The 24561-nt window shown below is 40.2% G+C and overlaps 1 protein-coding gene across 4 annotated transcripts in view; it reads left to right on the plus strand.

Annotated features, from left to right (window-relative positions):
- Positions 1 to 11537: 11537 nt before the first annotated feature.
- LOC123961804 (voltage-dependent calcium channel subunit alpha-2/delta-4-like) overlaps positions 11538 to 24561 on the plus strand; it is a 160933-nt gene continuing 147909 nt past the window's right edge. Inside the window, exons 1-2 of one of the 4 annotated variants that reach the window (XM_046037511.1) lie at positions 11538 to 11874; positions 23332 to 23386. Coding sequence is in view for 2 of the 4 variants with exons in the window: in XM_046037516.1 (XP_045893472.1) it covers positions 23370 to 23386 (17 nt within the window). In the remaining 2 variants the exon portion in view is untranslated. Of the gene's footprint in view, positions 11875 to 23331; positions 23387 to 24561 lie in introns of those variants that run through there. The other 3 variants (XM_046037513.1, XM_046037517.1, XM_046037516.1) reach the window with 3 other exon arrangements.

The raw sequence follows: 24561 nt of genomic DNA on the forward strand, positions 1-24561 counted from the left end.
TGCTACCGTCATGCGGCCTGTAGAGGTCGTGGACTAACAATAAATATGGGTCGTAAAATGCAAATGGAAATCTTAAAAACGTTTCCCCAAAATTCATGTTTGGTATCTTTGGAAACTTATCTCCTGATCTCCACTGGAATATAAAAAAAAGTTCTGTGAGTTTAATAATGCTTGGCTGCACAACATACTGTATCGTAATGATGGCCTTGCCAACACGTCAGCTGGGTTAAATTTAAGGGCCTAAAATGTAGAACGTGGTGGACAACGTGTTGCCCTCATATCTCAGCGAACTGGCCGTGCAAGTCAGCAGAGCTGTTTATAATCTTTTACACGGCTGAAGAATGTCCTCAGTCATGGAAACTGAACCCTAGTCTGATCCAGCTCCTGACATCCTCCAGCTTCCTGCCTTCTTCTTCTTCTTCTTCTTCTTCTTCTTCTTCTGTTTCCTCAGCGTGGAGCAGCAGAGTGGAGCGTGGCTGTGACAAAAGCAGAGGAATGCTGGGGTTGGCTGCAGTAAAGAGCTGTCTAGCTTCGGCCTCAGCGCTGTAACTGTAGCACGCTGGCCATAAACGCTGAGCCGTGAGGGGCGAGGGAGGCCCCCAGGAACGAACAACGATTAGGTTTCAACATGTGCACCATGAAGAATTTTACATCCCGAAGACTCACAAATGGAGACACAAACTGCTGTTAACAGCAAATAAACCAGCAGCAGAAGGAATGGGCTGGGAATTTAGAAAACTATCTCAAAATGAACCAACTGAAGATATTTTGGAGGAGACTGCACCTGCAGTGATGGATTAAATGATAATCTAGATTATACGACTGGTCATATCAGACCAAGTAAGGTTGTAGCAGGAAAACCTCTGAGTGCATGGAATCGACTAAGGGCGCTTTTCAATACTGATAAAATCAGCTTTTTATTTGTCTTATTTAAAGTTTCCAACCCCATTGACAGCCAAGACATTTGTCCTAAGCTGGGCTTGTGTGTAACTCTTCGGTAGGGAGGATGCATATTTCCACAAACCACTATCACTACCACTACTACTCCATTGCACGTTAGTAATCGTTAAATCTCTCTGCAAACTGATTTCAGTTTTTAATTGTCCTGATGAGTCGACCTTTTGTTGGTATAAAGCGAACTTAGTTTTAGCTTGTACATGTGTAGTACAAGGCATCGTCACAAATGGTTTTCTTGTTTTGGTCTACAGCAGTGATTCATGTCAAAGACCCCTGAAGTGACACAAGTTAGACCACGGATCCAGTTTTGTCACAGGGTTGCCCCTCTGAAAGGATTTTGGCTTTTAGTTGTTTTATTTAGGGATGTCACGATACCAGAAATTAAATAGTCAATACCAATACCAGTGAAATTCCATGGTTCTCGGTACCCAATGCGATACCACGTTAAAAAACAAATCCCATCTACTTCAACTTACACGTAAAGGCAGTTTCCACAGTGAGTACTACATTTAATTTGCCACTTTACATATTCTGACCCAAATGTACCCAGATATGTTTTGTTTTGTCATACAGAGTTGTAAACAAGCCGATGCTTTCAGAACTGTAATGATGTTCTGTACAGTGAAAGCTGATAGGACGCAGTAATAACAGCCCGTTATTCTGGTTTTAACCTGTGACTGCTGTCCAGAGAGGAAACTTCCCTCCCACATGAGCTCATCAGTCTTCTGAAGAACAACGGCGTCCAGAGGATATTTTCCACAGGCAGAACCGGCGCTCAAACACACTCTGTTCCTCTGGGTTTTGTGTTGGTTTTTTTCAGGCTGCCATTAGCCTCTTGGCACACGGTTCACTCTGCGTTATGGAGTTTGTCCCTATCAGCACCTGCCTGCCTGCCAAAATCTGCCCTCAGGCCCCTCAGCGGCCAAACAAAGGTCTTTAAGTAGCGGAGGGTCGAAACAGGACAGACACATGAAAGTTGGAGAGCGCTGGTGGCTCTCAGAGAGACGAAACACGATCTCGTGTTTTTCCAAAACAAAATTATAGAAAAGTAAAAAAAAAAAAGAGATTTGATGAGATGAGGCTGTGTGTGTGTGTGTGTGTGTGTGTGTGTGTGTGTGTGTGTGGATGGCAGAGGAAGTCAAACCAGTTGGCTGTCAGCTCCATTTGGCTCCTGTCACACTCTCTCCATTTCTCATAGAGAGCCATAAGGAAGGCCTCAGCATGACCAGTTCCCAGAATGCCTCACTGCTGTTCCCAATGGCAGCCATTCATCTCCTCTCTCACCCCCACCACACCCCTCCTCACCCCCTCACCACTCCCCTGAGCCCTCATTTAAACCCATTTAAACCCTCCGATATGACCGGGATCAAGTGTCCTGTGCAGCCCGACAGGCAGAGCAAAGCACTCTGACTGCTGAGGTTGAGGGTTTGATTCCCACTGGGGCCGCAAATGCCGCAAGTATCTGACCTTAAGCTAATGCAAGGTGCTTGACACAGGAAATGTCAGACAATATGTATTGTAGCAGCACATTTTGGGTTACAGGGTAAATGTTTCATCAAATTTTTGAGCACATTCAAAATAAAATGTTTGTAAACAGTATATATCTTTGTATATTAGACTGCCTTTATTTTGAAAATTCCACAGATATGCTAGCAGCTCTGTGAGGCTGTACTTATGCACAGTGGTGATATAAGCTAAATGCTAATGTCAGTATGCTAACATGCTGATTAAAATGTATATTTACTGTGTTCACCGCCTTTGTTTAGAGTGTGAACATTTCCTAGTTAGCATTAAACACAGTACAGCTGAGGCTGATGGCCTGAATGTCTTTGTTTTGCAGGTATTGGGGATAAACCAAAGTATTTAAAAAGTGAAACATTTTCCTGATTATGGCGCTGCATGAAAAGTCAACAGGATACATTGTTTGGGAACAATGGCGGTCTGTAAAAACTATTATGTCAATCCATCCAAAGGTTTTTGAGAAATATCACTAAAAGTCACACATTTTAACCCCGTCTTTCATGGCGATCCATCTGATGTTTCTTGAGCCATTTCAGTGTAGACCAAAGTGGTGGCCCAACCAACGGACATGACCATCCTGCGTCTTTGGCCCTGCTATACAAACAAAAACTTCCTGTTGCGGTTACTAGGCAATCCCAAAATCTGCAGCTGCGTGCGGCTCAGCTGGTGAAGCTGATGGCATTCGCTGATCATCACGATTACCTATGTAAACAGAGGACATGTATCCTTTGTAGATGATGATACACACATGATAATAACCTAAGTATTATCTTGATGCAACTCATCATGATTTTTAATCATGTATTGGACCTGACAGATCAAATTGTGATATTCAAAGAGAGCTTTTGCTAAATGTGAAGCTCCTTTCCTTTTAGTTTTATAGTTGTTTTTTGTAATAACTGCCAAAGACAGCAACACGACTGGACAGGAAGAAAATCAAAGTGAGATGAACTTTCAGCTCTGAACAATAAAAATTAGGATGTGGCCTTAACACAAGGTGCCAAAATGCAGCCAGCTGAACATACATACCGAACATACAGCAGCAAGCTAAAATGTTAGCATGATAACATGTTCAATACTAAGGCGAAAGGATTTTACTTTATATTGAATATATGTTTATCAAGTCAAGCATCTTCTTTTATTTATTTTTTTTTTTTTTACAATTAAAGCATTTTTCAATGTCTTTTCAGATTTTAGTTCATTGATACTTTCAACTGTTTATATCATTAAAATGTTTGAGTTTCAGCCTCATAAAGCTCCACCTGCTGCAGTCAGTGCCTGTTGCTGGCCAGCTGAATACCTCAAATGTTCTGTAATGGTGTTTCAGGCTCTTAATCAGACATCAGCCTCAGAAAACCCCAGTGAGAGCTTTTCTTTTCCCTGGGTCAGTGGATTTAGACAAACCGCAGGATATAATCCCATTTTCCACTTACAGACGAAGCTGTGAACCCAGCGAATTTCGCCCTCTAAGTAGTGGAGGCGCCGTCCTGCCCTCTGCAGCCCGGCACACAGCCAGGGCAGGGTGGGGGGTCCCCGGCTCGAAGCAACCAAGAACAGCAGGAACAAACCCATCAGGCTATCTGAGAGAGAGAGAGAGAGAGAGTGGAGTCCAAATGATGAAAGAGAAGAAGAAGCTGTGAGAACTGGCCCTACTGCTGGAATACAGAATTTTTTTTGCAATATCTGGACAACTTTCTACCTTTAAGAATCAAGAATCATCCACTAGTCACTAACAGATTATAGCTCTCCAGTGCTTCACGCTACATTTTTATCATACAGTTCATAGCCAAAAGTATGTGGACAGCTGAAAATTGCACCCATGTGTAATACGACTCTTCTGGTTTCAGTCTTTGTTGGACAACACTGATGTTTGGTGATCAGGTCTGGCTCACAGCCGATGGTCAAGTTCATCCCAAAGGTTTTGGATGGGGTGGAGGTCAGGGCTCTGCACAGAACAGTTGTAAGCAACAGTAAGCAAATTGGGAAAACCATTTCTTCATGGAGCTGCTTTGTGTCCTGTGGTAACAGAAAGCTGGAAGAACACTGTTGTCTGAAATATAATTGTAATATTAAAAGATTTACCTTCATTGGAACTAAGAGGTCCAAACCAGGAAAAACAGACCCAGAACAAAAGTACACACAAGCAAGGACAGCTGGGTTCAAGCTGAGTGATAGCTGGCTCCATGAGTAAAATCTTTTTCTTCCTTTTCTGTTTATAATTAGGTTCAATGCCTTTAACATTTCCTCTTCCCTATTTCTTCAGTCACTAAAAGTTAGTTCTGATTTGGTTTGTCCAACATAAGAAAGCGACCATTTTGGTAATGACAAACAAGAAAAAGAAAACAGAAACCTCAAAGAACATATTCATCCTGGCTAAATAAAAGCTGGTGTTAACCTCAAAACACCTTCACTAGCTTGAACCTGCCCAGAACATTATACACGAACATAAACTCCAGACTGAGAGAAGGAAATCCTCTCTCGTCTGCTAACAGGTGGACTTGATACAGCTTGATGTCTTTCGCAGCCTTGGTTCTGCTGGCCGTTTTTATATAAACACTGAATGTTACGACCACCAGCCAGTATCAGGTTTAATATCAAACCGGCTGAAGCTCACGTTCACTGCACCCCAGGGAGCCACGGGCCGGGCCGGGCTGCAGCAGGGTGCCAGGACAGGGTAACCTGAGTGGGCGTGGAGAATCAGACTGTATGCTCAGGTGTGCTTAGACTGGGATCGAAAGCTGCAATGATTCAGGTTTCTCCAGATTTCTTCTTCCTCAGCATAAAGGTGATTACTGTCAAACAGCAAGACAAACACAATCACTGATGTGCTAATAAAAAGAGCAGTTTGTGGCACAAAACGACTGAATTCCCCAAGAATTAGTTGATGCTGCTTATATGTGTACATGGACCGAAGCGCTGGTACTTGACTCCTGCCATTTTGTCAAACTTTCTATTTTAGTTTGCTACATTTCGAAGGGAAATTGAACAGTTTATTCCATAGCACAGAAAAAACTACCACTTTCTGATTGGCTGGCAGGTTAAAGTGTATATAACAGTCAGGGTCCGATTTCACAAAGGTGTTTTGGATTGGCCTAACTCTACAGGCCAGTCTTAGATTAGTCCAGTGGTTCTCAAACTGGGGGTCAGGCCATTATTTTATATCAATTGTTAATGATAAAAATATTTTTTTTTACCAGAGTTGGTGGGGCTTGAGCTTTTTTCGGCACCTGAAGTGGGGCGTTACAAAAAAAGTTTGAACTACTGGATTACTCTGATGAAAGTTAGACAGTTTCACCAAATAAACTTCTTTTAAGGCTTAAAAGGCTACCTCTGAACTGAGCTTCACTGTATTGAGATTTTCTGTGTCTGGAAGGATTTTAGTATTTGCATATTTTCATAAAAGAGCAGGTCTAGACCGTACTCTGGGATATTATTTACATAAACCCAACAGTTCCCACCAAGAGCAGCACTAGGCGACAGAGGCAAGGAAAAACTTCCTTTTAAGAGGCGGAAACCTCGAGCAGAACCATGACTCAGGGTGGGCGGCCATCTGCCTCGATGGGGGTGAGAGAGTGAGAGCGGTAGAATTCAAGGTTCAGGGTTCAGCTTTATTGTCATTATAAAATACATTATTGCATAATGAAATACAGCTGTAGCCATCTCCACACACACAGAAAAAAGAATATGTATAAACAAGTATTCAAATATTTACTGATTCATTTTGGGCATTTTTCCTGGAAATAGAGACAAATAGCTAGAGTTTTCCAAGTGGTTAAAATTAGAATAGAATCAATCAATAAAATTGAATAATTAAGTATTTAAAAGGACAACTAAAGGAAGATATACAGTTATGTATATGCAAAAATATATATTTACATGGATGATGCTTGGTCCTCAAACTGAGTCAAAGTGGACACTGTTTCACAAATATCAGACTATTTTTATGAAGATTAAAGTCCTATTATCATTCTGTTGCTGCTGTTAACATTTACATAAATGTTTTGGGTGTATATGTGTATGCATATATGCAACTGTAAATATGTTACCATATTTTAAAATGCAGATGTTTATCTGTTGAGTTCTGTGTGTGTGTAGCATCAAGCGACTACAAAGTTTCTTTTCGTTGTATAACCTTATGTTGTATAATGATAAATAAACTACCTCGATACCTGAATTTATACTGTATACACACATAGACACACAAAAATATGTACAATATGTGCAATATATGTGTAATATGCAAGTAATAGTGCAAAAATGTTAGTTAGTAGAGGGAATGTGCAAGGATGGTGGTGTGGCAATGTACATCTGAAGACCTGCTCTGTCAACCGTGTTTTCTAATTTAAAAAAAGTCTTAATTTGCACAGAATTCGTAGGTAAAATGACATAAATTTTCAAGAATTTGACTGTCCGTTAAAGCCCCCCTCCCGCCAGTTTTAACTGCCGTTTTTGGTTAATGTTCTTTCTCAAACTTAGTTGGACATAATACATTACCATGACAACCAAAAACTGACCAGCTGGAGGATTCACTAACGTTATGCTGTGTTAACATCACTACACTGTAAAGTTTAGTACACTTTACTGTCTGGCAGGAGTAGCTATTACTTACCCCTGATAGAAACTAATGTGCTGGCTAACTACAACTTAGTTAACTTAGCTAACTAAACTAGAAAGACAAACCAACAATCAGACACAGAGAGACATACCAACTGTAAGTTCTAAGTAAATGACATGATAAATTGGTTAGCTAGCTCACAACGATGTTTATCGGTTTGATGCTCTGACTTAATGAGGCGTGACGGCGTGACAGTTTTTTAACGAGGCATGACGTATGACTGACTATTATGGAATTACTATAGTCATACGTCACAACCCCGTTTTAACAACTAAGCAACTTTTGCAACTTCGAGCACAACATTAAGCCATTTGTCAAAAAATATCTGGCGAACTATGTGGCTAATCAACATTGTAAGGAAATGACTCAGAAAAATATGAAATATCATAGAAATGTCAAAATACACTGGAGGAGGGCTTTAATTTTTCTATTAAGGTGGCATTTTGTTGAGGAAAAGGGACTGAAAAAAGTTACTGATCATACTTTTTGAGTTTTTATCATAATTGTTTTGAATGTTCTACCTCAGATATGTAAAGTGATCCCCTGTTTGGCATCAGGTGTGTCATGTTCTAGTTTCACCACAACAATATGGCCCTTCAATTTTCATTCAAGGGCAAAAATTTGCCTATAAACTTGAAAGAAATAATGATTTGACATTTATCGTTCTGATTATGAATTACATATCTATATTCATGTCGAATGCTATGAAATGTTTTCATCGTGATAACATTTTTAGCCATATCGCCCAGCCCTACTTACATGTCCTAAAATGTGGCTATTTGTTAGGCGGAAGCGACAGTCTCTCTTTGTGGAACAGCTGAACCACCAGCAGTAATACAGCTGATGGACTTGACTGTGAACAAGCAGCTGAGCCTGAAGGAGAAGCTCTTGATTTACTAGTTGATGATCCAACAGTTAAACCCTCACCTGCAATCACAAGCTTTGGGAAATGACCGAAAACGTTACTGAGTGACAACTGATAATGAGAACATGGAGGACTCCATAAATGTGGAGCATCTTAACAACACGTAGGCCATAAAGATAGAGGAGGACAAGATGTTTAGATGTTTGGTCAGATGTAACAGAACAATGAATAAAAGGCTCTTTGGATAATGGAAATGATGGAAAGGCTGGACGTTTACAAATGTCTTAGCAGGGGGGAGGAAGTAAAACTTTATCAGTAGACAAAGAAAAGTGAAAAGAAGTGGCCTGTGTGTCATATAAATGATTTAATGTAAGAAGACACAAAGACTTTCCTTTTTACAGCTAAAGCAACAATCATCGTGCTTTCATGCTTTAAAAAACTTAAACCGGTGGAGACAACCATGTCAAACTAGCACATTATTGCTTGGTGTTTGCTGCAGGTTATGTTTCGAATCCAGACTCATTGTGTTTTCACTTTCTGATTCTAGTTTAATGTTGTGTTAACTTCATGTCAGCATCATTAAAGTATAAAACTAGAGCTTTCCTCCAGTATTTTGGTTGTCGTCATCATGCAGTACCCTTTCCCTCGTACTTTGCCAGTGTTTTGGGTTCCCAGGGCGGCTGTTGAGAGATTGGTCTACCATATTGAGTCTGATGTAGAAAACAAGACTTCCAGGTCACGGCGTCCTGTTCGGTAACATGGCAGGATCGTTTGTCCCCGTGGGAGTTTCCCCCACGGACACTTCCCTCAGGTCCTCAGGCTGGCTGCTGTCCCCTCTAAGTCCTCCACCCTGCAGTATCCCAGCCTGCAGCCTGCAGGGGGTGGAGGGTGGAAGCAGTGTCAGAGGTGAAGGTGGATGAAGTTTCCAGATGCTCCACCAGTGTTTGGACTGCTGACACTGCAGCTCTGTATGTGTGCACTTAAGTCCACGATTTACGGTTTACAGTGTTGGTTCGACTTCAGGACGTCATCATTCACTTTTTTATGTTTATCCTGCAGTCATCTGCTCTCAACTGGACTTTTTCAGATTCTCCGGTATTTTTTGGATTTAGCTTTATGTAATTACCTACAAAGCCCTCAGTTTAACATTGACATACCTGGGCTGCACCATTACTCAAAGAAGCAATTTTCTAAATCTATAAAATGGCTGAAATATTGAGAAATACCCATCACCAGAGCCCAAAATGATGTCTCCAAAACGTCTGCACTCTAAAGATATTCAGTTTACACTGATATAAAACACAGAAGTACCGAAAATTCTCACATTTTTTAATTTAAAGCCAGATAATATTTAGTGTTTTTGATCAATAAATTAACTCTCAACAACTTAATTATATAAATAAAGTTTAATTGTTTAATCGATTATCAAAACTGTTGCTGATGAATCTTCATACTCTTAATGTACTGTTCCAAGGTAATAATTGATGAGAGAAATACTTAGTGTATGTGTGAATGGTTCATATTTTCCTTGTTGTCCTCTTGCATTCTGTTGATGTGGTGAGAGACTCCGCAAAGACAAACTTTAACTCAATCATAAGTGAGTTCACTGTGTATAAAAAGGATGCAAATCTATATGATCTATCTATCTTTACTTTTCTGAAGTGGGCCAGTGCTTCCATGTGACCTTTGACCTGCTGACTGGGGGTCATTGTCTCAGTACAACAGGTGTCTGTCCATCTGTGAAAGACATAACAGTTCTGATTCACTCTGAGCTCAGGAAACTGTTCACAACCTCAACTCATAGATAGATAGATAGATAGATGGATAAAGTTGACGGTGCTCTAGAGATAATTTCCTTTTTTTGTTTTTTCTTTGCTGGTTATTGGTTTAAATGAATTAAGTCATAATAATTCATACAAAAAACAACAACATATTGCACAAATATATAATAAAATTAACCTTTGTAACGTGGGGGATTAGAGTCCAAGTTAAGCCAAAATATCTTCCTCACTAAACTTTATGATGTGGCAACATGCTAAATAATGCATGTCAAAAAGATTAATTTTACTGTATTAACTAGTGCTGAAATCAGCAATGATAGATTAATGCTGTGCAGCGGACAGTTTCTGCTATTTTTGGACATTTTACAAACCAAACAATTTGTCACTTAATCAACAATATAACACTTACATTAATAAAAAAGAATTGTTCGTTGCAGCCTTGGTATTAAATGTTAAGTATCTAAAATAATACCTGAGAATGTATTTGATTTTATAGAAGAGGATTTGTGAAGCACTTAATAAGTGAAGGAGTGTATTTAATTCGCACTATGATCGCATCCTATCTGCTGTCTTAATCCCCTTGATTATTAAAATGGATATTTCATTAGATATTGGTAATCAGTTGTGGAATCTAACTGTACATTTACTCAAGAACTGTACTTAACTACATGTTTGAGATTCTTTACTTGACTGTTAATATTTTATGCCACTACACAACATTTTAGAGAGAATTTTTTCCCTTTTTACTAGTTACATTTCAGATTAGGATTTTACATATAAAACAGAAGAGCAGTTTATAAAATATGATGCACTGTTACAGAAAAGCTACGCACACAGTTGTTAAAGTAAGATCCACCAACACTGAATTCTTCTTACATGTTATTGCATCACTAATAATATTTAATTAATATATTAATAATAATAATACACTCTGAAAGGTGCCATTTTGCATGAGTACAGAGCTGTTGCCCGTGAACTGAATGTTAATTTCTCTACCATAAGCCGTCTCCAAAGGCGTTTCAGAGAATTTGGCAGTACAGCCAACTGGCCTCACAACCACAGACCACGTGTAACCACACCAGCCCGGGACCTCCACATCCAGCATCTTCATCTCCAAGATCGTCTGAGACCAGCCACCCGCACAGCTGTTGCAGCAATTGGTTTACATAACCAAAGAATTTCTGCACAAACTGTCATGAACCGTCTCAGGGAACCTCATCTGCATGCTCTTCGTTGTCATCGGGGTCTCGATCTGACTGCAACTTTGCACAGCCATTGAAGAGGAGTGGACCAACATTCCACCAATCTGATCAGCATCTTGATATGCCACACCTGAGAGGTGGATGGATTATCTCGGCAAAGGAGAAGTGCTCAAGAACATAGATTTTGACAGATTTGTGAACAATATTTGAGTGAAATAGGCCTTTTGTGTACATAAAGAAAGTTTTTGAGCTCAGTTTATGATGAATGGGGGCAAAAACAAGTGTTGCGTTTATAATTTTGTTCAGTGTACTTAGGCCTAAGTAAAACATTGAATCTAGGACTTAATTTTACTTTTACTAGAATATTTTATAATGGAGTATTGCTAATCTTTCTTAGGTAAAATATCTCAGTACTTATTTCACCACTGTTATTAACACAAATTATTTATAAATATATATATATATATATATATATTTATCAAACAACATTTGTTTTCATCTTTTCCAAACTTTTCATTGAATGCTTCAAATTAGTGAAACAGCGCCTCTCTGGGTTGTAACGGCCGGTAAACGTTAGTCAATGTGAGCGGTCACAAAAGGGTACTGCACTCGTCCAGTTCAGGTAATCATGGAGAAGAAGCAGCCAGGTGAGGTTGACATCCGTTGGTAAATAGAAAAGAAGGTGGTCGCACCTGTGAAGCTGAGTCGGTTGCAGTTTAGCCTCACAACAAATAAACTGTAGCAAGTTATCACCTAAAATAACCGGGCTAGTTACCTACATCGGTTATGGGATGTTAGCTAGCTAGAAAGTCAGGCTAGCTAGTAGTAGTTGGAGTCCTAACCGCCAAAAAGCAGCAAGTACAGCGACATTATGATGTGGATACGGGTCAGAAAACCTCCATGAGGGGAAGGAGACTTGCTTCTTCAAATGATGTGAGTTAAATATAACAATATGCCTTTTTCTGTCCCTTTTTTCTTTTGCCGTTTTCATTCTTTACTGCTTGTTAAATATCCCGCGGTGATTCTGTCTATTTACTGGCTCCGGCTCTGTCTATTTACTGGCTCTGTCTATTTACTGGCTGTGAGTGAACAGTGGTGAACAAAGTACTCAACTCTTTTACCACAGGGTAGAAATACTCTGTTACACGCAAGAGTCCCGCATTCAAAACTTTGGCCTCATAATGTCATTAAAACTTACTTTTAAAGTACTTTTTATATATATCATATTAGGCCATTTTATTATTGGATTATAATTAGTGATGCAGTAATGTTAATGACTTTCATGTTGCAGCTGGTAAAGGTGGAAGTAATTGTACCTTACTTACAGCTGGGTAGTGTAATCAATAATAAGACTTAATAATAATTACTTTGTCGATTTATATTTTGTATTGCTAATCTATGTCTGCAAAGTAACGGTAACCAAAGCTTTAAAATAAATGTATGTAGTGCAGTAAAAGTACAACATCTGCGTCTGAAATGTACACTAGTAGTGGAGATAGTTAGAAGTATAATGTAACAGAAAATAGAATTACTTAAGGTAAAGTACAAGTACCATAAAATTGTTTTTGTAATGTTACTTTCGCACCACTGGTTGTATTGAGCCTGTTTCTGATTGTTGCCTGTACTGAAGGTCTTCTAGTTCCAGTAAGATTTGTTTGTTGTACTTAAGTGTTGTACTTATATTATAAGTATTATAATATGTAACTGTATTACTGTAGTTCTCATAGGCAGAAGCAATGGCTGATAATTGTGCCTGAGGGAGATAAAAACATCGTAATTAGTAACAGAAAGTCTTAAACATTGTTCTCAATACAAGGAATAGTAAATATTTCTGTGTTTATACTTGAATGCAATGTTTACTGAGATATAACTGTTATTTTTCCTTTGATGGCCAGCTCCTCAAACCATTATACAGTTTGCATGCAGGTGCTTAACACTGACTAACACGGACTGTGAATTAAGTCAAGTGTTCAGTTTTTCAATCCTCCTACCCTCTCTCATATTAACAGAACAACAAATGTATGAACTTTAGAGAAACCACAGCCACTCATTAGGTTGAACGCTGAAACATTTTTCTTAGACTTCAATATCTTCTAACACATAACTGAACTAGCGATCATTTTTGCATTATGGTTTTATTTTTTTAAAGTTGTTTTCAAAAGGCACTGAGCGTTTTGTGCACTGCAAATGCACCCTGGGCACCTCGCATGTTTGCACCAATTTTGCACCAAAATTTCAGCTGAAAAGTGCCTAATGTCAATGCTGGATACCTGGAGCTATATGATTTTTACCAACAGTTGTTACTATGATTTAAACAGAAAACAGAAGGTCTGGAGGCAAATACTTTGGTATTTTGGGTAAGTTTTCATTAATTTAAACTGTACTAGTAGTTAAGTGGTAGCATACAGTTCATGTTTTGTGTTAAGCCGTTACCTTTTTTCTGTTAGATAAACTGTAGGCCTAAACCCAAAATATAAGTTGACGTTAAAACAAACAACCTAGCACAAACATGCTCAGCCGCTCGGCAGGACCAAGGGGCTTCCTGTGTTAAGTTTTGTGATGTTAGGTCTGCCAGTTTACATCACATTGTCTAAATATCCCCGACTCTAATCCTAAAATAAGCCTTGAACTGACCGTCATCCAGGCAAAGCTAGTGAACCAGCTGGTGGTAACGTTACTCTCATCCATGCATTGATATTTTTGATGTGAACATGATCTTTTAATATTCTTTTATTAATTCATAATTGTATATATTCATTAATGATATGTACCTTGTGAGTATAAATTAAAGACAATTTACTAGTTCTCAAGTAGCACAGATCATTTCACTTAGTCAGTGTTTTTGTTAAACTCCAAAGTTTCTCTCGAGGGAAGCGTTTGCAGCAACGATCATCCAGTTAACTCACTGTTAAAGTGACGTTTCTCACCACGACTCATTCATCTTCATCACTGAGACGTTTCCACACAGACACATTCAGCATTATAAATCGATTGAAATTGATGATGTTTTGTCTTTGCTCTTTCAGGCTAATAGGTGTGGTCGTAGACCTTAAGTTACAGGTTACTTCCTATGCCCCCCCCCCCCAACCCTCCAGAACAGACTGCTTTCTGTGAGTAACTACTGTAATTCCCCCCAATTATCACCGTGTCACAGGCTGCAGGTTAAAGCTTCACACCTGCAGAGGTGTCTAAGGGCAGATGTACAGATATTATCACAATATTCATCTTACTTTTTCTTAAATCTGAATTGCTGCTATTACAACTAAAATATTGTAAAATTACTTCACACCACGACTGCCTTGGAGTTTAAGAAACCTTATGAACATTGAACAGTATTTAAAAAAATCTTAATTTTAAAGACAAAAGACAGTTTAATTAAACAGTTTTTTGTTGCTTTTGCAGTAGAAATTTTAGACATCATTAGTCTTTTAAGCCATCAAACGCCTGTAGGTGAGAAGAAACAGTCACCAACCATCACAAACATTATGAGGGACCAGCAGGTCAAAGGTCAGAGCCTCACTACCTCTTACAGATATCGCAGATATTCCTGGGTCTCCATTCAGTCCACCAATGCTGTGAAGAAACCGCCAATTAACTGAAGTGTAAATTCCTGCAGAAAGCAGCTTCATGGCCTCAGAACGTCTCTCTTCACCCAGGATGCTATTTTAAGTAGGAATCTGGTCCCGGGGCTTAGAGGGTGTCCATAGCTCACATTCCCAACCAGAGGCACTCAAGTCTACAGGCTGTATTTTGGGAACACGTGGTTATCCCGGCTCCTCGTTGCAGCGCTCTGATTCTCGTTTCAGTGAAGCAAATCTCACACACTTCCTGTTGTTACGTCATTTAGTGTTTTTGGTTTATATTAAGCTTTGTTCTGTACAGGCTGCACATGATACTTTAGCTATTCTTAAAGAAGGATTCTGGTTTATTACAGCTTGTGTCTTATTTTCATAGGTGTGTCTGAACAGAGATGGCATATTTCAGCCATCAGCTTCTAATATTCACATTTTCTTTTGCTGCTTTTCTGGAAATTTGGCTACACTTTGCTCTAGATTTGGATGGAAACCCGACGGATGACGGTTGATAGTTTGAATCAGGGCCAGGACACACATTGACTTAACTGTCATCATAGCTCCACCTACCTTCAATGTGTTCCAACCAAACACAGTAACTGAGAGCACCTTGGTGCGTGTGCAGGACCTATAATTCACAGCAACATTTATTTTCAGTTTGTGTTTAGCTCGTACGTTATTAAACCTGTCTGTAAATGTACTGTATGTACAGTATGTATGTATTAGTATGTACTGTATGTGCGTGTGTTGCTCAAGAGAGAAATGCAGCTTCCTGTCCTCACCTTCATAACAAACATCTTCCTCTGACACAACCAGCTGCACCACCGAAAATAGTTTACAACTGAGCCGGCAGATGTAGGTGTGAGATCATCCACCTGCAGCAGAGTTTACCGTCCGTGATACCTCCATCTCCATCCACCTTTTCACAAAAAAGCTAGATTTTAACAGTTTTTCTACACAAATGGCAGCATACATAAGGAACGCTGATGGATTTTAGATGAATGTGATAACGTTTTCTTCTCTGGCACAGTCACATGCAGGAATTCATGTTCTCACTGGATTTCAGGGGTTTCTTACTGATGCAACTATAATCGCAGTCTTTGTTGTTCAGTTTATTGTCCTCTGTTTACTCAGTCTTTCAGTGTGCTCCCTTGAGATTAAAACAATCTATGTATGTTGGTGGTTATAGTCATGATTTTGAGTTTCTCTCCTTAAATCAGCAGTAGTGAATTATTTTAAAAATCACTTTTTTGGCATATTTGCTGAACTGTCAATATATCCCGACAGCAGCACATGAGACAGATAATCCTCCTACTGCCCCTAATGCCATTTGCAAAAATAAAGGGGGTAAGCGAGAGTTCAAACAGTAAAGCCGACCAACACCTGCATAGAGGGCTCCATGTAGGCTGAAAAATTGTGTCACAACCCTGCAAATTCCCGCCGCACACGGGAGATGTAACCGTATTGTTTAGATAAGAAGCTCTCTGAGAATCTAAAAAAACTATTCGGCCATCAGCGACGCTACGTTGGTGTTTAGCAAGGGAGCCTTGTTGGTGGTCTGATTAAACAGTCACAGTCTGACAAACACACAAGAATTATGGCGCATCTGCTATAGCTCCATGTCATTAAACTGCACAATCATGCGCAATAGATCCTGGTACCAGTAGGGAGTAGCCGTATAGTAGACTACAAAGGACCAAAAATGGCTTCTCTGCTGTCAATTCAAACCCGCAGGGTGGCTTCGTTGTCCATTACTTATATTGTCTAGGGCAAGAATCCACCGCTCCCTGAACAAACAACCAATCAGAGCCTGGAGGAGTGTAAAAACCCTGGGAGAGTGTGCATAAGCGCCAATCACTGCTTATGGACACTCTCCCAGGGTTTTTTCTGGCTCAGAATGGGCCTTTGGGGGGGGAAGCAATGAGTCAACTTATCACTGAAATATATGTATTTTCTTGTAATTTCTGACCATTTGATAAACAAAATAAATCCACAACCTGGGGGAGTAAAGGTATAAATGTAGTGTTTGATTTTAGTATAATAATATATTTACAGGTTACACTTGATTTGGATAATTTGCTTGCAAATAGTTTATTAGTTAAGATTCAGCTGTTTCACAAATAAAACCTTTCTCTGATATCAGCCTGCACCACTGTGGTTAAGGTTTGATTAGTGCTAATGTTTGTGTATTCATTATAATTTCAGATCATAGTAGGCTACAGGCTACTATAGCTTACTATTAATAGTCTAATATTAATTCCAGTTGGACAAAACATTAGTTTCATTTTTGTGGGTTGTTTTCAGTTATTGTGTAAGACAAATACTCGTGGTCATTTTTTTTGCAAAGTAGCCTACAAACTCGTCAATAATAAAAACTGTGCATACATAACAACAAAGTTTGCTGTAGTGCCTCATCCTTTTTTTTAATGTCCCGCCTACTCCAGGCTGTGATTGGTTGGTTCGCGAAAAGAGACTTTGACGAGCTTGATGCACACGGCTGCACGAAAGGCTCGGGAACGGGTGAGCGTCACGTAGGGCCCAGAGAGCCTGATTTGAAGAGGGCAGAGGAGAGTCCTGATGCCGGTACGCCAAAGAGTAAAATGTAAAAGTGACAGTACCGGTGAATACCGACTCACTTTAAGCACAAAAGGCTTTTATATTGTGAGAAATAACAGGAAGTCTTCTCTCCCAGTAGCGCGAGCTCAGCTTCGTAGTGGAGCGTTCAGGTGAAGTCAAACCAACGCTACAGCTGGTTTATTAATCCAGCGCTAGTAAAAAAAAACAAACAAACAAAAAAAAACATCGCTGTGGATGAGAGGAGAGGTGACTGCTGGGAGTCAAGACGTCATGTTTAAGTTTATGTTCTGCTTGCTTAACAGTTGTTTGATAAATGGCTATTAAAACACATTCGGAGAATATTTGAAAGGCGCTGGTGATTTTCCTTTGGCGCTCGCTAAAACCTCTTTAGGGGGCGGCAAAAATTTCTCTATGCAGGTAAAACCCTGTCTCCTCCTCCACCCCCCTCCTCATATATGCTCTCACTAAGTCAAGCTCAATAACTACAATAGTTACTGTAACTGCCCATCCCTCCTTTGCAAACAGTGTACAGTATAAAACATACCCGCGCTTTACACTGAGCTTCTGGCTCATTATGTTTGATGCCGTGGTGCTCGTATCAGCGAGTGACTGACGCATGACGAAAAAACAGTATATACCAGTATACCGCGGGATGCTTCAGTAATTAACTTTGAAAAACAACAACGTTAAATGAACATCCAGACTTTGCAAACGCCAGCCCAGAATGCCTCACACCGCCACAGAAAAATCCCAAGATGGCCGACCTGTCAGCAGGCGGCTGGCCTCGGCTCTGAGTGCTCTGGGCTGTAAGAGGAGAAAAGTCGAACCCCTCCTCGATGAAAAGCTCATTTAAAGCTCCGGGTGTGGTACATATGGCTGCTCCATTTTTAAGAATCTCTCTTTTAACACTTGGCAGAGAAGTGCAGGAGAACGAGCGCTGCCCTGCGAGCTCGAGGTCGGATTATGAATGGCTCCCAGGGGTCTGCTTCCGACTGACGAGGTCCAAACTCTGCAGAGGGGACACCCGGGGGACGCAACAGTACGAGCCGCAGGATTCAGCCTGGTGAAGAGCTGAAACCCAAGCATCATTGAATATTTCATCGGCCGTGCGGAGAGTCACCGCTGTTTTGGAAATGTGATAGTTTAGTGTCAAACAGTGGACTAAAGATGTGCAGGAGGGACGCCAAGTTCAATGCCAAAACAGACCAGCGGCAAATAACTCAGAGTGATGTTTACAGCTTCGCATCAACTCAGGAGAACGGCTCTAGAAGATGATCTGAAAGATTTTTAGGTCCTGATTTCACCAAACGGTGCAGCTGCAGATTTTCATGAACTCAAGTTTTGGTTTGGAAAATTACAGGATTTTAACACTGAAACTAATTTTGAGAATGAAAACAACCAATAACAGGGAAGTCTGCGTGACTCTTTTTATTTATAAAAACTACAAAATGATCTTCTTTCATGTTCATCGAATCGCCAGCTATTTGACATCTTAATGTTTGCTGTATTATGCATGATTCAAATAAAAGAACAAAAAGAAAAACATCAAATAGTGAACCATCGTCATTAGCCCAAACTGAAACTAGGTTTAGTCTAACAGTTTAAAGTTATTTCAGTGCGAGTACTTGAATCATCCTGTGTCAAATTCATCAATAAGTAGTTAACAAACTAATCAAAAGTAACTAAACATTTTAATCGATCTACTGGTTCAGCTCTTAAACATGTAGTTCATTTACTCACATCACTTTGTGTTAAAAAATGAAATCACGTTAGCTTGAGTCTATTGAGTTTAAGTGAAATCACAGTCTCGCCGTTGGAGAAAGCTGCCAAGCCTTTGAAAACATGAAGATAAACAGACTGAAGTGTTTGGTGTGAAGAGGTTTTTCCCCTGACAGTTTTACTTCCTGAGAGGTTTGGATGAACTCACTAACAGACTATTTATTGACGGACTCAGAATCACTGAATCTGACCTTCTGATTGGACGTGAACCCGGTGGCTGAAAGGTTGCAACCTTTCTGACCATTTCCCCTGTTTGGCTTTACGGAGTTGATACTTCAGAGCCAGCTGGGAATTCAGATACACAAACAAAACAAGCTTCTGACCCAACTGAGTCACTGACCAGAATAAAGAGCGGAGGAGGGGTTTCAACAGGCCACATTAGCACAGTGTCACTCATCTGATTAAGATTTTTTTATTTAATGTATTTTTGGGACATTTAGGTTAGATTGAGGACAGTGGAGACAGACAGGAAATGAGGGGAGAGAGAGAGAGAAGGGATGATATGTAAGAAAGGTTCCTGCTGTTGTTAACAGTTATTACATGGTCAATGTTCTGTTCCTACATCAAGATTTATGTGATTTTAAAAAAAAACCCCAATAAAATCATATTCCAAAAAGTGACTATACAGAGTACAAACAAAAACTTCAAAGTCTGAACTGACATAGTCTATTTCTTAAATACGCTGTTGAGAGATGAGTTAACATTATTAAGGTAGCTACAACTAACAGCCTTAGCTTAATCTCTGTTTTCAATCCATGGTCAGTGTTTCCCACAGATTGACAGCGTAACTGTGGCGGGGGGGGGCGCTTTTAAACGCTATACTATTCTTTGTGGGTTCATCAATACTGATAAATGATCTGCATATATTTAATGAACGTTAACAATCGCTAACATGTTATTACACTTAGTAAAAGTAGGCTACCGTTTCTTGAGATTCAGCAAAAATATGTGGCGTTTTCTGCGTTCCAACAATGTGAACAGCAAAGTGTCGGAAAAGGACCTTTTAATAAGTGAATGCATAATTCGGCAAAATGGATGTTGTAGGCTACCTGCCGAAATTTGCATCCACCTCTTTTCTCAGTATAAAAGAGCGTCACCTCTCACGAGGTGCCTGTGCAATTCATGGCAGGCATGCAGAATTCAGCACAACACCTGCGCTGCAAAACATCACTGACTTGATGGAGCTGTTTTTATTCCCCTATCTATCAAGTCGGCGAAAACTCGTTACTGGAAGTATGTGCAATAAAACCTTTGCGAGTAAAAAGACAATACTTTTTCAATACACCTGTGTGTAAGATAAACATGTAGAAGGGGTTAATTTAATCATGTCTATCCTCAGTCTGTCATCCTGTTTGTTTTATACAAGCACAGCTAGAAAGCTGTCTGTCTGGAGCACAGACTGATCTGTAGTCTTAAAATCTGGCACATTGTTGTAAGTAAACTCAGCCGCTCCTCCTCCTACCAGGTAACGTTACCTGCAGGAAGTTAAAAACAGCAGAGAGGAGGAAGAAAAAGCACTGATACAGAAGATTTGTCACATGATAGTTTTAGACAATGTTTTCAGATAATGTTTTACATCAAACAACTTTATTTGATCAGTGACAAAAATGCCTGTTTTTTTTAATTTTATCTACACCAAATTATTATACTGGCATGTCAGACAAACGGATCAAACATGGACCTGTGTCAAACTTTACAATTCAATTTTATTTATATAGCGCCAAATCACAACAACAGTTCTCAGAGCGCTTTTCATAATCGAGCAGGTTTAGACCGTCCTCTGTGATGATATTTACAGAAACCCAACAATTCCCACCAAGAGCAAGGACTAGGCGACAGAGGCAGGGAAAAATGCTTTATCAAAGCGAAAAGTCTTAAGCCTACTCTTAAATGTGGAAATGGTGTCTGCCTCCTGAACCCACTAGCCCATATTGGTGTTTGGGGGTGGGGTCCAGGTCCAGCAGGTCATAGGCTGACCTGCAGTGAAAGCCTCCACTCAGACAGGACACCAGATAGCACGATTAACAGAGCGGAGACATAAACACCCCGTCATCATCTGTCTGCTCGCCGAGCGTCTCCTCCTCGTGTGTTTCTCAGTCAGTCTGACAGATATGAGAGGGTTTTTTTAGCATAAATCGCAGGACAGTATGATACCTGAGTGGCGAGCGTGGACGCTGCCTCTGTTTACCCTGAGGTGAGGCCAGCAGCCGGACTGAAAGTGATACGCTAACTGATGTTTACTCAACTGCTGGGTCCTAACCTTGGTACCTACGGTGGCTCCCGACACGATCCACCTTAATACTGACAAATGACTTTCTGACCAGGAAGTCCCAGAAACAGAGGGGGGTCGTGGGTAATCGATCTGTGAAGAGGAGGCTAAAGCTTTTCGTTGCTAAGTTGAAGTTCAGCAGTCCGTCGTTGACAATTAAGGAGCTTGCACATCAAAAAAACAAATTATTTATGACTTATGAAGGAAACGTTTTGTATTTTGAGTACTAAGACTGGTCATGTTCTATTATAAATGTATAAGTATGTGATATTTCTTCTTCCTCTCAGCCATAGTGCTCCATTGTTGTCTAAAATTTTTAAAAACACATCAGTGAGCCCAACCCGTTCTCACACAAGTTGTCACATATGGACGCTTGGTCGAGCCATAGTCGTCAGTTTGTAACGCACTTTACCGTCATAGTTCAACGCATTGGGGGAAGCCCTGTAGCATCCGTTTTTGGACGGTAAAGGTAGGTTAGAATATTTAACAGAAAAGACAGTAATGGGGTGAATGGAGGGACAAAACCTGGACCAGGAGACCGGGGTTTGTGTCCCGTGTGAAACAAAGTCAACATAAAATATATTTGTTAGTTTACATACGTGTTAACTGACGTATGTAGTTATTTGAACCCAGGTCGTTAAAAGGCGACGCCAAAGGGCCTTGACCAAGCGTTACTATGTGACGAGTCAGGAGTGAGAACGTGTTGGTGAGCCACACTAGTTCATTTTGATTATGTTTGACCCACTTACAACGTTCTGCTGCCCCAAAAACTCACTAGAGCAACAAATGTGGATTCATCCGCTGCTGAAAATAGTTCCTAACACATGCACATTTCCTCCTGTTTGTTTGATGAAAACTACAATGAGCAGCTGTTTTGTGAAAATACTACAAAAATACTATTTGTGTTTGTAACTTTGTGCTTGAAGCCGAATGCTACAGCCAGGGTAGGAAAGTCAAAGTATTGATAAACAGACTAAACACACAGAAACAGAATAATACCTGCCTCATCCTTTAAACTGAACGCTAACATTACAGTACTTCAAAGCACAGCTGGGTTTGTTTGAAAGCCTCACTAGAAGAGTGGAGCAGATTAAAACCCATGCTTTTGGAATCAGGTGTAACATTCAGTTCTACTTTTGTCCTTGTGGTGTTTGCTTATTGTAATAAAATTTTCTGTATCCATCTATATTCATATTCTATATCCACACATCCTGTTGAGGGTTATGGTGGCTGGAGCCTCTCCCAGCATGCATTTCGCTGGTGCTTTTATCATTGCTTGTGGCCTTTTTTATGCTCCAAGTCATTTGCTCTCTTTAGCTATAGCCACGTTCAACATTAACTCATGTAGTTTCCTGAGCTGGCTGATGGTTGGTGGATCACTGAGTGTTTTCACATAAACATGCTCTATAACGATCATTACAACTCTGAGCTGAATCACAATTTGTCCTTTGTCTTGTTAAAAAAACTTGAATTCTTGCCTTAATGGACATTTTGACAGCTGCAGTCTAAACATTTTATTCTCTGCTGGTTTTATGCTCGCTCAGCAAACTCGAATACAGAACTAAAAGCGTTTGTTAAGTTTGAGTAGGGTTTTAGGGGTTCAAGTCCTGGAGACGTGTCGGCATCACTCAGTGGTTCCCACTTAGTGTTTAGGAGTCCCTAGTCTGGACTGTTGATATACAGGAGGCAAGCTGCTGAAGGGAATCGACTCTATTCATCAAAACTGCTTAAATATTAATTTACAGTTTATTCTACGATGCCCAGCAGACATTCAGTCAGGCTATAGCGTGCACACAGTGAAAACAGACAGTTTTAATTGTAAGTAAGTGTCCAGTCTTGATTGATTAGGAAGGGAAAGCTTTTCTTGGATTGCGGGACGTTATTTTTTTAATAAATTGTAGCTTCAAGCAGCAACCAGTGTTAAACAATCAGACGTTCATTCTTAACCTTGGAAGTAGTGGTTTGACAAAACATTTCCAAATCAAGGGCCACTTACTGGCTTTTTACAGGTTTTGCTTTCGAGCCAACACAGATGAGAGCATCAAACGGCTACTGTGCTTGCAAGGCAACAGATCTATCCCTATGAAAATCGAGTAAACTGTTAAACATGTTTGAAAATGCTCTGGAAAAAGCGAGTAAATGGACCATAAGTTTAGTCGAATGCAAATAAGTGATTACTGCTGTCCTAATTAGGGTGGTGGAGAGTGGAGACCGATCTTTAAGCTACCTACATGGTCAGACACGACAGGTAGGAAAGAATAAAATATTATTTATTGTAGTTTTGTCAAACTGTTCCATGATTGAATCTGTTTTATACTAAGTATCCCTCAGTCCAGATCCGTCTGACTGCATTCAGATCTGTGTGTGTGGAGGCTCAGTGTTTTGAGGGTCAGGCTCTTTCCCTGTGACACGTCAAACTCGTTGATCATCGCCTGCTCCTGATATTTGGACGGTGGCCTTGACCTTGTCCTGACCTTCCCCCTCTGACTAGTTAGTGTCGGGTGTCTCTGTCCAGCTACTGCAAAGGAAGCGGAGGATGCTGGGAAAGAGGAGGAGAACCAGATGGAGTGTCTCACACTAAAAAAAAAAAAAGTCCAACTTGAAGAGTGATTTCATGTAATATTAACTGCTCAGAGCTTTTAAAACGTTTTCAGCTAAATTCGGCTGGCTTCTTGTTTATGTATTTAACCAGGTGATGATGCAGCGTGTTCACATGTTAGCAGTTGTTGTTGTTGTTGAGAAATCTCACTGTGGACCAACCAACAGGCCCATCCCTGGATCTGCAGTCCTGGCTGGCTAATGAACAGACAACTAAAAGCAAAATGAGCCAATTAAACCAAACCGGCAGTTTGGAAAAGAGGCTTTTAACACATTCTCAGCTCTTTAGTCAGACTACAACATCACAGCACTTCACAACACTGGCTTCTAAGCTGTTCAACTCTATCAGGTCAAAGTCACTTCTGATGAAGCTAAAGGGAACTTGTTAATACAATTTGTGCGTTTTGTCCGTTCATATGATTCCTTCTAGTAAGGCTGTAGGCTGCTGAGGAAGCCGGTTGTATATTCATAATTGGCAACCTGTGTCCGTTGTAAAAGAAGTTTGTTTGGCCCTGGTGGGATGTTGTTCTGCTAGTGTGTAGAACTGCTTTCATCTCAGCCATGTTTGTTGCCATTTTTATTTTGGAGAGGACTCAGCAGGATGGTAAAACTAGCGGTCCGCTAGTTACCAGCTATGTACCAGCGGTCTGTTGATAAAGGATGGTAGCGAGTTGTTGTTGTGGTGGCATTCATACTGTAAACAGGAACTTTATTTTCTGTGCAACAGCAAACACAATACACAACCGTAACACTATTACGCTGCAACCTGAGCATCCAGCCGGCTTCACAGTGCTGTAGCCGAACTGAGCTTGCCACCAGTAAAAA

This window comes from Micropterus dolomieu, linkage group LG22 (genome assembly GCF_021292245.1).
Source record: "Micropterus dolomieu isolate WLL.071019.BEF.003 ecotype Adirondacks linkage group LG22, ASM2129224v1, whole genome shotgun sequence".
Classification (NCBI taxonomy): domain Eukaryota; kingdom Metazoa; phylum Chordata; class Actinopteri; order Centrarchiformes; family Centrarchidae; genus Micropterus; species Micropterus dolomieu.